At 34.3% G+C, this 14,840-nt stretch overlaps 1 protein-coding gene across 4 annotated transcripts in view; it reads right to left on the reverse strand.

The window, feature by feature from the left end:
• Positions 1–14,840, reverse strand: part of PTPRK (protein tyrosine phosphatase receptor type K) — a 635,100-nt gene that overhangs the window by 126,626 nt on the left and 493,634 nt on the right. For all 4 annotated transcript variants that reach the window (XM_055535594.1, XM_055535592.1, XM_055535593.1 and 1 more), the window contains exon 8: positions 671–973. In XM_055535594.1, coding sequence (XP_055391569.1) covers positions 671–973 — 303 coding nt within the window. The remainder of the gene's footprint in view (positions 1–670; positions 974–14,840) is intronic.

Raw genomic sequence — 14,840 nt, forward strand, 5'->3', positions numbered from 1 at the left:
TTAATGACATGCTATAAGTGTGTATAATTCATAATATTAATATAAATGTTTCTTCCTAGTATTTAATAATTTAGAAGTAATAACACAGAAGTTGGGCAAATTATAATTCAATTACTTGGGTGGTAATAAATAAAAGATGATAGCTTACCAATATCTGATACAGACCTTTATTCAGACTTAAAAATATAAACTTTAACTTTCTTTTATATTTACAATAAAACTATCTAAAAATGAATATAACAGGTAAACAATATTGCTTTCAAATCTAAAGGAAATGAAAACTATTACTATTGGTCTGTAAAATGCAAAAAACTAAATTTTTAGTTAAGTGCATTTCCCCAATAGGTAATCGATATGGTGCCACAAACAACAAAAATTATTTTTGAAAATTTAATATAATCTATATTTAGACTTTTAGTACAGTTGCCAATTTTCTAACACCGTATAAAGACAAAACAGTAAAGGAAGAGTTCATCTAGTATTTGATGCTACTGTGAAGAATATTAAGGTTTTTGTTTAAGACCAACTATTTTCAAAGTTAACCCTGTTAAGAGTATTTAGCAGATTTTAGGATCCACTTCAATTTTGGGAACTCCAGGCAAAACTGTAAGAGCGTGCATAATCCTGTGATATAATCTCCCCTTTAAAAAGTAAAGCAGTATAACCATACCATCCTCATCAGTTTGAATAATCGTCTCTTCACTCTCCTTCCTGCCTTCTGGATTTGTTAGGATCATCTTGAGGCTGACATTTGTATAAGGTGGCAGATGGTTCACAACATGCTGAGGGGCTTTGGGGTCCATGTCCAAACAGTCTGCCTTGCTCTCATTGTGACCACGGAAGTAATGGTAGCAGATAGTGACATTAAAAGTGTGGCACCGAGTGATGTTGTAACCCAAGGACTCCCAGTCCACAGCGATGCGTCTTGCCTGTATTTCAGCAATCTTTAAAGTCTTTGGGGTTCGCATAGGTTCTGAAAAATAAATCAGATATGCAGATAGCTGTCAGCTTTACCATGAATCATCTTGAAAAAGTATAACACTGCACATAACACAACATGTGTGAACCTAGGAAAATTGGAAAGTCATTGTTTATTGTTTCTTTATTTACTCATGATCTTATTTTATTTGGGGGGCCACGCCATGTGGCACATGGAATCTTAGGTCCCCAGCCAAGGGTTGAACCTGTTGAACCTGTAACCCCTGCAGTGGAAGAGCAGAGTTTTAACTTTGACCACCGGGGAAGTTCCTCATGATTTTGTTCTTGAAGGTTTCATTCAGGGGTTATGATTTACCAATGCAAAAAGAAAGAGAAAAAAATGTAAAAGGTCCATAGTCCATAGTTCTCAGGAACATGGTAGAAAAATAAAAACCTGAAAATGTGGCCATGACACTTTTATAGTTGTTTCTATTGTTACTGCCCTATTCCCCATCTTTTGTCATTATTGAGCAAGTGAATTAGCTAATACATCATAATGGATAAGAGTCAACATGTTCTGCTCTATGATTTATCATGTCACCAAGCTATGCTGTATACTAATTAGTCTAATTGTATCACTAAACTACCATTTACAAAAATGACGCAGATATTAATTAACATTTATTATTTCAGTAATGATGTTGTTCATCAAAGCAGAAAAATATCTGAGAAAAATTGCAAGAACACATGTGGATATTCACACTGTCATCTATCCTTTTTGATCTCTTTTTGTCTTTCTCTAGGAAACACTCAGGTTTGACAATCCATAGAGTGTCACCCAAACCAAACTGGGAGGTGAATTTCCATTCAACTGGAAAATTCTGGCAGAACTAAACACTCTGAAGACTTGAGTCCATCCATCACTGCTTCCCAAGTGTATACTTTTCTCATGCAAGACTAACTTTAATCGTCTAACTTAATGAAAATAATTGCTCTATGAAAGTCATGGCCATGGCAAAGTCTACATACTAAACAAACAAATACACAGCAAAACTTTAATACATTGATTTGACAAAGAGATCAAAGTCAAGGCGAAGGTCAAGGCTTTGTTGGTGCCTCTGTTAACTCATTAGGGATTGTTAGTGCTCTTGCAAAATAGAAATGAGTAGGAAAAAAGCAAAGAAAAATAACAAAAAATCCAAAAAGTCCAACATGAGTGTTTTTATAAATTTTCATTTTTTAAGATTAAAATCTTAGTTGTGTAAAAATAATCAGCATAGTGCACAGATGGCAAGCCTAAATTACACTCTGGTGGCCATTTAATTTAAAACCATAAGACCATATATATATATATATATATATACACACACACACATATATACATATAAACTTTTGATAGAATCCAAAGTTTAGGATTTAAATTCCGTCTGCTGATCTTCTGACTGTTTACAATATCCAGTCTCCCTATTTTATCACTTTTGCTTCAGTGTTTCTCTTTAGCATGTTAAATAGGCTAGAACAAAGATGTGGTTTTCAATCATTAAAAAAAAAAGTCTCTTTATACATCTACCTCTATGTTAATGTTTTTCCTGCCAGGCGCAAGAGTGAGCTGATGACACTTTCATTTCCATCTAGTTAGACTGAAAACACAGTCTTTGGCACCACTGTCCACAAACTGGCCAGGCACTCATACATAGGATCATCCAAAATTCCCCAGATCAATTGTGATATTGTTGTAACAATCACATGAAACTGAGTGACCCTGTTGCAGTTAGTCCATAGTTTTTTTGAAAAGTACTCAGAATGAAAAGTAAGATTTTTCCAGAAAATACCTGGCATATATAATGAAAATATCTCATACAGCAATAAGAGATAATACCAATAAGTATTTATATCTCAGTTTTAATTTTTTAGGTCTAGTAGCTATATACTTTTTTCATATACCCCTCATTTTGAATCTGACTTTTTACCCTTTACAAATTTCTCTTTCTCCAAGTGATCACTACTGTCACACATCTTTTCATTTTATTTCACTATTCAATTTGCCCTTACCCTGCATTCCAATACAAGTTTAAAACACTAAGAAAAGCATAAGAGAAGTTGAAGAAGATACAAATGAAAGATATTCAATGCTCATGGATTGGAAAAATCAATATTGCTAAAATGGCCATACTACCAAAGTGATCTACCAAGTCAATTTTCACCTCTATCAAAATTCCAATGGCATTTTTTTTCAAGAAAATAAAACAAATAATACTAAAATTTGTATGGGGCCACACACACAAACCCAAATAGCCAAAGCAATCTTGAGAAAGAACAAAGCTGGAGGCAACATGATCCCTGATTTCAAACTATATTACAAAGTTATAACAATTAAAACAGTATGATACTTGTATTAAAACAGAAACATAAATCAAATAAACACAATAGAGAGCATAGAAATAAATGCATACATATCTGGTCAACTAACTTATGACAAAGGAGTCAAGAATATACAATGGAGTAAGAACTATCTCTTCATTAAATGGTGTTGGGAAAATTAGACAGTCATATGCAAAAGAATGAAACACGACCACTCTTTTATGCCATATTCAAAAATTAATCAAAATGAACTAAATATCTGAAAGTAAGACCTGAAACCATAAAACTTTTAGGAAAAAATCACAGGCAGTAAGCTTTTTGACACAGGTTCTGGGCAATGCTTTTTTTGAATCTGACACCAAAAACAAAGGCAACAAAAGCAAAAAAGAAAAAAAAAAAGTGAGACTACATCAAACATAAAAAACTGAAAAAGTAACCACCTCAGGGGGAGAAATTATTTGCAAATCATATATCTGATAAGTAGTTAACATCCAAAATACATAAATAACTCCTATAATTCAAAAGATTAAAAAAATGATTAAAAAATAGCCAGAACATCCAAATAGATATTTTCCAAAGAAGACATTCAGATGGTCAACATGTTCATGAAACAATGTTCAATATCATTAATCATCAGGGAGATACAAACCAAAAGTACAATAAGATATCACTTCATATGTATCAGAATGGCTGTTATCAGAAAGACAAGAAATAGGAAGTGTTGCTGAGGATGTTGAGAAAAGGGATGCACTGTGCACTGTTGGGAGTGTAAATTGGTGCAGCCACTATAGAAATTAGAGCATTAAAGTTCCTCAAACAATTAAAAATAGAACTACCAAATGATCTAGCAATTCCAATTCTGGGTATGTACCTGAAGAAAATAAAAACATTAACTCAAAAAGATATATGCATCCCCATGTTCAGCACAGCTATCTTACAAGGAAACAACTCAAGTATCCATCAAGGGATGAATATATAAAGAAAATATATATTTATGTATATATATGCAAATATGCATATGTATAATAGAACACTATTAAGCCACGAAAAAGAACGAAACCTTGGCTTTTGCAACAACATGGATAGATTTCCAGGGTATTATGCTAAGTGAGATAAATCAGATAGCGAAAAACAAATACCACACAATGTCTCTAACACGTGGGGTCTTAAAAACAAAAACAAAAAATAACTCCCCCAAAAGATCATAGATTAGTTACAGACAACAGATTGACATTTGCCAAAAGCAGTGGATGAGGTGTCAGAGAAATGAGTTAAAGGGGTATAAATATATTAAAAAAATACAATGAAATAAAACTTTAAAAGGAATCTGTTTTACAGATGTATGACACAACTTCTTTGGTAGGAGAGGAAGAAATTTTTACCTAACTAACTTTGGCAATGAGTAGAAACTATAAGGCCAATAAACGCCACCCTCCCCCAAAACAAAGAACAAAAAACAAAAAAAGCAGATAATCATAGGAATGGTTTACAGGTTACACAAGACTTTAGGGTGTAGTCATCATAGAGAGACCATGTTTCTGAACAGCAAATTTAGATGCATATATGCATCCTTTTTAAAAAAGAAAGAAAGAATAAAGTGTATATATGAGTATGAAAAAAGTAGACATGCAAAATGGTAAAAAAAAAAAAAGCTACTTAATACGTCATAGACTAAAATTTTCCTGTTATATTACTGACTACATATTAACATTTTTTCCCCAAGATAATCATAAAATAATTTTAAAAATTAATTTCTCTATTTATAAACTTAAATATTTACAAAAATAAATAGAAATTTTCCTCTCCTAACTAATCTCATTATATCCAATTTCTTTTGCCTTCTGGCTTCCCTTATTCAACCACTTTATGGAGTACTGAAAATAGGAAATGTACTTGCTATTCGAGGTCTGCTCAGCTGCTGCAACTAGCTGACTGCCTATTAGAACTGCTTCACATTCTGAAGAGCCCTAGAGCAAGTCAGAGTTTGCAGGAGCCTGGCATTTCTCTAGGCATGGAAGAGCAAGAAGAGATGCAAATGTGTGCACACTGAAGGACTCACTGTCAAAAGCAGAAATAACTCACTCCTCCCCACATTTTATTCTATTTCAATTTTTAATTTTTAAAATAAAAGTACATCCAGATAATCTTAAAGACATAACTTTACATACTCAATTATTCATTTTTAAGAATTGAACAAAGACATATTTATTATGTAATATGTAAAACAATACAGAGTTCACTATGAGAATTTTGTTTTGGTGTACTTAAATGCTGCTTACCTTGACACTAATATAAATTAGATTTTAAAACTATAATTCAAAATCTGGAAAAGGTAGGTTAATAAATCCTATACATATGTGCAAAAACCACAATCATAATACCAGTAGGGAATACTTTATTAGCTGGTATAAAAAGTGAAAATTTGTGAAAAGAAATACCTTTCTAATAAGCAAAGAATCTTTCTACACAGTCAATATGGTATTTAAAATCTGTATTTTCCACAAGGACTTGAATAAATGCTGCAAAACAAATTGTTACTACTAACATAGTGACTTAAAATGTAATTTTACTCTAACCCAGGGCAATATTCAGAAACCCACATACAACAAAGTAAACACACACACACAACATACTGAAGCACATCTCAAGTCAAAACTCAATTATTTTGAGCTCTAAGGCATCTGCAATAACTCAGAGGAAGTCACTCTCTAACTAAACTTTTTCTTAATTGACATGTTCTTTATTTTTTCCAGTTTTTACTGAAGTTGGACATTCTGAGCTATATTTACATACATGTTATATACATGCTCATGCGTGTACATTTATGTATACATACACATATACATATATTAACACATGCACATACATACACACATAAAACAGGCACTCTGCCATGCAACAACTCTGAAGTCTGTTAACTCTGACATGGTTTGACAACCATGTGTACATAGGTTTTTTTAAAATTTGGCAAATCTAATACAGTTATGTAAAGTTTAAAAATAAAATAAAATTAAAAAAATAAAAAAAATAAAAAAAATAAAAAAAAAAAAAAAAAAAAAAAAAAAAACATCAGAATATAAACAATAGAGATGTGATAATGTTCTACTACTATGAAATCTATTCAAAGTAAATTCTATCAGAGAATTTGACAATAAAATTACATAAATTTCTCACCCTGATCCATTATTCTTATGGCTTATCAATAATAGCATTTTATTTCTGAGATATGAATGCATAAATAAAAATTTTAACCTTTAAAATTGAAATAATTAATTTTTATAGAATAAATGGAAGCAGGATATTGCTCAGGACTCACTATGTTACATAAAGCTGAGCATAAGTGCTTTTTAAAGGATTAAGTAATTTAAAGAAATGAGCTTGTGTGGTGAATGGCATGTAGAGACATTACAGTAGCTAGTATTTATAACAATCATCACTGGTCACCACAATGATGATAAAACAATGGGGATCCCACTTATTAATGCATTATCTGTTCAGTGTTTTTAAATTTACTAAATGTTCTTTCTTCTTTCCAATTTTAAACTTTCTACTTTCAAATTTCTATTATGTATTCCATACATGTTCTCTCTCTCTCATTTTCCTTTTCTAGCAAAATGAAATTTGGGAAAGAAGGATTTGATAAAAGTTGTGGAGCAAAATTTTGGCAGAAACTTAGGAAGAAATATAGAAAGGTAGTAATCTTCAGGAAGCAAAGGATCATATTAAAATATTTTGACCAAGCCATCCATCTATTATGAAACAAAAAATGGGTTGCCTACTATGTAAGTATATGATACAAGACACTGTGGAGGATTCTGAAGCGAATAAAACAATAATAGACTTCAAGGAGCCTAACATTTATTTAGTAAAGGTGATAAACTAAGAAAAAAGATAAAGAGTTAAAACAATATGATAGAAATGTGTGTGAATGGAATAAGATACTATAGGAATTTAAGAAAGAAAAACCTTCCACCTGTCAAATGGAAGAGACATTTGGATTAGGTCTCAATGAATAATGCAAGAAGATCTACAGACTAGTTTGGATAAATAATACAAATGAAGAGGAAATAAGATGCATAAATATGTAGAGGAAACTGGAAAAATATGCAATCCCATTTGGTTGCTATACAAGTTATCTAATAGGAGATTATATAGGAAATATTTATTGAAAAAAGATTAGAAAAATTTTGAATGTCATGACAAAAAGTAACCTCATCTATACCTAATAGAGAGTAACAGAGCAGGAAATTAACACAGTGAATTAATTGCTTTAGAAAAATAAAGTTGGAGGTTGGGTCAACGGTGCCGTCAATGGAAGTGGAGAAATCCAAACACTGCAATGTGTTAGTGGAGAGTAAGAGGCCAGGAAGTGTGACTTCAGAAGACTATGGTTTTCTTTATCTTTTCTGCCAAATGTTGATCAGCTAGGGTTACCAGCTTTTCCCATTCCACTTCCCTTGTATTGTTCACCTATTTCCTAGTTGCTACAGTGAGAAAGGTGACATGAAATCAAGAAGAAATAAACAGATATAGCAGAAAAGTGGCATATCAAATCTATGACCAGTAATGTACAATTAGCAGATAAAGAAGGAAGTATACCATCACTGCCCTTACTTAAATTCTAAACAGATCGAGCACGGGATTTGTCTGTAATAGTTTTTGTGGCAAATATTTAATACAATTTGATAGGACAAAATGAAAAACTACTTAATAACTCTCTAAACATTAAAAAAAATTAAGACATGGGTCGACAGAGCGTGCTTATTTTGAGTCACTTCTCAACAGCAAGTGGTTCTGTAAAGTGCCTCTTATTCTTCACAGAACAAACGACCCTCATTTGAGGACATGTATTCGTCCAACAGCCCCTAAGTTGAGCCATTAAGTATTTCCACCCAGTGCCAAGAAGTAAAAGCCAGGGATGGTTAATAAGTGGTTCTAGATAACAGAGAAAAGGAAATTCAAATTGTGGTATTTGCTGAACAGCATGTGACACGACAGGTCAATATCCAGGTGCTTCTGTAGTGATAATCTCTGGTTATTCTGAAAGAGTTGTGAAAACAAAAGCTTTAACAAATACAAGAGAATCGAGGGCAGGGATCACATTTCCTTAGAATCAGTTTTTAGTGATAAAACTTATTATCCAGCTGTCAGTCAGAGAGAAATAGAAGCTATCCCAAAGCTCATGCGAAGAAGGAAAGGAAGATCTTGTCGAAGATGTCACAAACTAAGAACGCTGAAGCATGACAGGGAGCTCCGTGTTCCTGGCTGCTTTTTCCTGAGAAAGCTTAGAAGCTGACTGCAAAGTGCAATTTCCATTCCATTTATCAAAACAAATAAAAGAGAAGTGAATTTCTTGACTGCCAGAGAAAATATTTGTTAGTGTAAAAAATAATTGAGATGAAATGTGTGAACAAGGTGACTTTTTTTTTTAAAAAAAAAAAAAAAAGGAAGGAAACATTGGCATACCATGGGGGAGGAAAATGCTTAAGTGCTCTGGAAGACACGGTCTTTACTTTCTCCATTTGATGCTTTGTATTTTTATTCTTTTCCTCATGGTAATGACTGAGAATAATCAAGGTTTTACACTGCACATCTTTTCAATCTTATAGCATCATTAGTCTTGCCAAAAAGATTTCATCTCTGCTCCCACGGGTCAAATTGAGTTAATGATAAGTTGGTGAGATGACTTGATTAGTACTGTAACATGAGGGAGCCTCAGGTCCAGGAATAATCACAAACCAACTGTCAGCTCTTTTGGCTTTCTGGCTGTGTTGTTGAAATGACATGCTTGGACTCAGGGGATATAGAATGACAAGGGGTGCATGGTTTACTCAGCTCTCCTACAGAGTCACAGAAATACTTACCCAGTACCATCAGAATAATACTAAGCACAGCATCAAATTAAACCAAAATATGTCTTCACTGCTCTCAAGAGCCTGACAGAAGCTCATCAGATAATTCTAGCAACATTTGCATCCTCTCTACAATAATGATAAGGAAATTGTTTGATTTTCAAAAATACATACTCACAAAGAGACAAAGAAAAAGACAAAAATAACTACTTTTTCCAAAAGTTAAATCCTAATGTTTGTCTTATTAAATCTAATTCTCAAAATATGGGGACTTGAAAATTTGGGGACTCTTTAATATTTTTCACTTAAATTTTTATCAAATAATTTTAGACTGTGTTGGAAGAGACATGTAACTACAATCAGTGAACCCACTTTAATTCATCTCTGATATTGCATATTCTGCTTATGTGTTATACTTTAAACAACACTTAAGACATAAAACATAAAGCACATATATGTGGATAATACATGAAATAGAAAAAGAAAAGGCATTTTAAAATATTTATTGAAGAAAAAAAGAACAATTTCCTACCATAATATAAACTTTATTTTTCATAAAAATGTTTACCAAACACATTTTTCAGACACAAAATATAGTGATTGCATATTATCTTAAAAAATTATTATGTAAAACACTACATCATAACATACAGTGTATAAAACAAGATGACTAGAGAGGTACTGCATATAGCTATGACAAAACAGGGAACCAGCCTGGCGCTCTGTGATGACCTACAGGAGTGGGATGGAGGGAGGGGAGGGAGGCCCAAGTGGGAAGCGTTGTATGTATAATTATGGCTGATTTGTGCCGTTGTACAGCAGAAACCAACACAACACTATAAAGCAACCCCCCCCCCCCAGTTAAAAATTAATTTAAAATAAATAAACAAAGTGAGAAAAAGACAAACAAAACTTTAGAGGGAATTTTCAGTGCTTTCTCCACTCCTGAAAAGAAGATAAGTGACCTCTTCCATTGAACTAAAAGATGTAAATACTTTGTATACCAAGCAAAGTGGTTGGTCCCATAGTACATGCTTGGAACATTTATTTTCTGAAAAATAAAGCAACTAATTTTAATATGTTTTGTGTTCAAGAGCTAATGAAAATAGAACTTAAGAACTCAATTCTGTGCGTGATGTCTCCAATTCTTCACCTCTCCTTGTATCCATACTGTTGACCATGTGACTTTACAACTCTTAGCACCAAAGAAGTGGAGTCTATTTCCCCACCTTTGATTTGGTACTTGCCTCGTGACTTGCTTTGGTCAACAGAATGAGGCAAAAGTGGTGGTGTGCTGATTTTCAGCCTATATCTCAAGGAGTCCTGTGAGCTCCACCATCACTTCTGGACTAAGAGATGCATACGGAGCACAGCTGAGTTAGTCACCTCATTGTACAAGCAAAGGTTGTCTAGATCAGCCAATAGCCAGTCCACCAGCAGATCTGTGAGCCAGACATGATCATCAGAGGCTTTCTGCCAATGATGAGATTTTGTGGCTAATCATCGCTCAGCATTTTGATATAAGCTCTACCCTTAATCTCTATTGCTGTTTAATCACTAAGTTGTGTCGAACTCTGAGACACCATGAACTGCAGCAAGCCAGGCTTCCCTGTCTTTCACTATTTCCTGGAGTTTGCTCAAATTCATGGCCATTGAGTCAGTGATGCTATCCAACCATTTCGTCCTCTGCTGCGCTCTTCTCCTTTTGCCTTCAATCTTTCCCAGCATCAGGGTCTCCAATGAGACGTCTCTTTGCATCAGGTGACCAGAGTATTGGATCTTCAGCTAATCTCATGTGGTAAATTACCTTAACATTTGTGTGAAGATTACATTAGTGATCCCTGCATAGAACAGTACTTAACAAATTTTATTTCTCGAAAACTGAATTGTGCTGAGCCACTATGTACTTATTTATATTCTTTTTCTTTTGAAATAAACATTTATTAAGGGCTTGACATGTGCCAGATATTGTGGCAGTATGATATATGACGTAAAAAAGACTTTAAATGAATTTATTTTTGTCTTTATTTCCTGTATGCTCTTTGAGAGTAGGTTCATTTCTTCACTATGCTCTCACAGATACTAATTTATTTAACATAGGCCTAATAAGTCTATGAGACATAAGACATGCAATACTTTATTCTAAGCGATAATAAAATTAAGAGTCATTTTCTAGCACCCTAATCCCTCACTGAGACATAAAACTAAATATTTTAACTTTTACATCAATATGTTTATAGGTAGATATAAAGTGAATCAGGAATATAGTCTAAATTTCCTTACTTTTGAGTGGATAGGTCTAACAGAAAAAAATACATTTATATATATTTTTACCCTTGTGGCTCAGCTGGAAAAGCGTCTGCCCACAATGCGGGAGTCCCAGGTTCACTCCCTGGGTCAGGAAGATCCCCTGGAGAAGGAAATGGCAACCCACTTCAGTATTCTTGCCTGGAAAATTCCATGGATGGAGAAGCCTGGTAGGCTACAGTCCATGGGATACCGAAGAGTCGGACACGACTGAACGACTTCACTTTCTTTCACATTATCCAAATCCCTCTAACACTGCTTTGTCTGATGCATGAGACAGGGTGCTCAGGGCTGGTGCACTGGGATGACCCAAAGGGATGGGATGGGGAGGGAGGTGGGAGGGGGTTCAGGATGGGGAACACATGTACACCCATGGCTGATTCGTGTCAATGTATGGCAAAAACCACTACAATATTGTAAAGAAATTAGCCTCCAATTAAGATAAATAAATTAAAAAAAGAAATAGTACATGTTTTCCTCAAATACATAACTCCAACAGTAGTAAATGAAAAGTTAAGAGGGCTCATTTTAAGTGAAGCTATCTTATGACATGAAGTCCTTTAAGCCCCCTAAAATAAACTACAACAATTACATTATAATGATATTCCAAGTATGTATGGCTCATTTCACTCCTTACAAAAATCAGAATTTTAATATATTAACTTAGATCCTGCTCTCAGTCCTTCTGAAAACTTACAAAACAGACTAATTTGCTTTGGATCACATTTCTGAAGAAAGACAAGAAAATTTCTAAATGATAAGAGAAAAAAACGATAGTAATACAAATTTTGAAAGAGATAGTAGCTATTGACATACTGGAACACATCATTTAATTTAATAAAATGCAAGTGTCTGGTAACATGCTTGCTTCAGGGGAACAAAAAGACAGATAAGGACTGTAGGGGTGATAATTATTAGTCCATTTCCTTTTCTGAAGCCACCACTTATTCTATGCTTTCATGCATGATTAACAGCTTGCAGATCCTTCACATGTAATCAATAGTTGTGAAGTTTTATATTAGGTTTAGAGATTAGGAAGCCTTGATTATAAATTTTATTGATTTGTACAGCTTAGCTGTAGAAATCCCTGTACATTTTCCAGAGATTAAATTAAAAGGAGATATATGGTTGACACATACTAGAAATGCCAGTGTGATGATAAGATGTGACCTCTTTATGCGTATTCCTCCAGATGAAAAAAATCCATCCAGTACACTAAAACATGAATCAGCATGTCAACAAGCATCAAGTCGAGATAGTGAACACAGTGAAAATGTGACAAAAAGAATTACAAAACCACAAGGAAACCTGCCTCACACTATAATAATTACAGGAGACTTGAAAGAATTAATTGCTTCAGCTCATTTGTAACTTAGGAAATTGACAGAGACAAGAATAATGAACTCCTTAACTCACACTTGGGAAAATCTGAGCCTATATTAAAATGGAAGATTCTTTTTTAAGATAAAGGAACGAGGACAAACTTAATTACTAGAAAAATAAATACAATCATTTTAAAGTTAGCAAATAACCTAGTGAATATAAAATTCATAACCAAATCTGCTTTATGAATATTCCTGTTTCAAAAACTCTTAAGGAACTGCACTATATTTTATGTCCATGTTTTAAGGTCTGAATATTCCTACCTTAAAATCTTTTAAGAAACTGTGTGTACTGCCCCAGGCTGTGAAATATACTTGTATAACAGAAATACCTTCTATACAAACCTTTTTTTCTCCTTTTAGATAGAAATGTCTACTTTTTCAGCAGTTCTGTGAATTGAATTAAGAGCAGAATGACTGTTAAAAAAAAAAAGAAAAGAAACTCTGTGTTCAGGTTTCCTATATTAATATGGAAACTTGAAATCAGAAAATATACCCATTATAGAAATAAATAGTACATATAAAACAGGCCTTGAAGAAACAATGCTAACTAAATAAATGTTAGAATAATCCATTGGCTAATACATTTGCCATATAGAGCCAACTTTTATAACACAGCATAAACTCCAGAGCTAACTCCTACTAGGATAATTAATTTTAACAAATATCTAGCAGATAATACAAATGGGCCAGACTAGTTCTTTAGGATAAAAAAATAAATAAATAAGACACGACTCCCTTTCCCTGTACAACTCACAGTGTGGAGAGGTACAAGTCCACACACAGGTAAGCTGTATCTTACTGTGATACAAATAACACTATTGGGCCGAAGAGGCGGATGAAACTGTACAACTTCAATGGTAGGAACAATAAGCTGTTTCACCATAGTAGTAATGATCAAGCTCCGTTTGGATGATTAGATGTTTTCACAGTGAAGGGAGTGGATATGAAGGGCCTTCAGAAACAAACAAACAATACCAGGGTTGCAGAGAACCCTGGTTGCCATTTTGGACAGGGAAGAACTCTAGCCACACTTTCAGTATTTTTCTATCAGTGTATTCATCCATGTAGGGAGGAGCAAAATATATATTGGAAAGGCAAACACTTCTGAATATAATCTCCAGCTGGTTCTCTCCCAGAACTCTGGATTCATATATCCAATTGCCCTCCAGTCATCTCAACTGAGTGGGCTAAAGCGCATCTCAAACAAAATCTGCAAAACTAAGCTACTGCTATTCTTCAGCCTATTTATCATTAAATAATTTTGAAAGTCTTTCCCATCTCCGTAAAATAACTCCACATTCTAGGTATCCAGGTCAAAAACTTTAGAGTCATCCTAAGGACTTTGTTCACCTCACACTATACATGCATTTGATCAACAATTTTACCCATCCTCTCTACAATGTATGTTTAGCTTCTGACCACTTATCACTACTTCTAGCACTGCTACTTCTTTGATCTTAGCCACTATCACCCCAGGACTGCCATTAGTGAAACTGAACTCAGACTACACTGGAATGAACATCTGCTTCTACTTTTGCTCCTCTTAGCTGTCAGAAGGACCCCTAAAAACCCTCCAGTGATGCCCACCTAAGTCAGAGGAAGAGTGAAATTCGGTCATCACAATGGGCTTCTAGGTACAGCATGTTCTCCTACCCACCCCATCCCCACCCTTGCTCGCTGTCTGGCCTCATCCTCCTCTACTCTGTCTAATCTACACATTGTTTAGCTGTTAGGCACTGTCTGACTCTTTTGTGACCTCATCGACTGTATCCCACCAGGCTCCTCAATTCATGGGACTTTCCAGGCAAGAATACTAGAATGGGTTGCCATCTCCTCCTCTGGGAGATCTTCCTGACCCAGGGATTGAACCCGTGTTTCCTGCAACCACTGAGCAACCTGGGATACCCAATCTGCATATCAGATGCCACTTAAGTATTCAGGGCATACTTTTGCCTCTGGCAGGGCCTTTGCACTCCCTCTACCTTTTGCCTAGAATATCCTCCTAGATAGCCATTTT

The sequence above is a fragment of the Bubalus kerabau genome, chromosome 9 (assembly GCF_029407905.1).
Source record: "Bubalus kerabau isolate K-KA32 ecotype Philippines breed swamp buffalo chromosome 9, PCC_UOA_SB_1v2, whole genome shotgun sequence".
In the NCBI taxonomy this organism is placed as follows: Eukaryota; Metazoa; Chordata; class Mammalia; order Artiodactyla; family Bovidae; genus Bubalus; species Bubalus kerabau.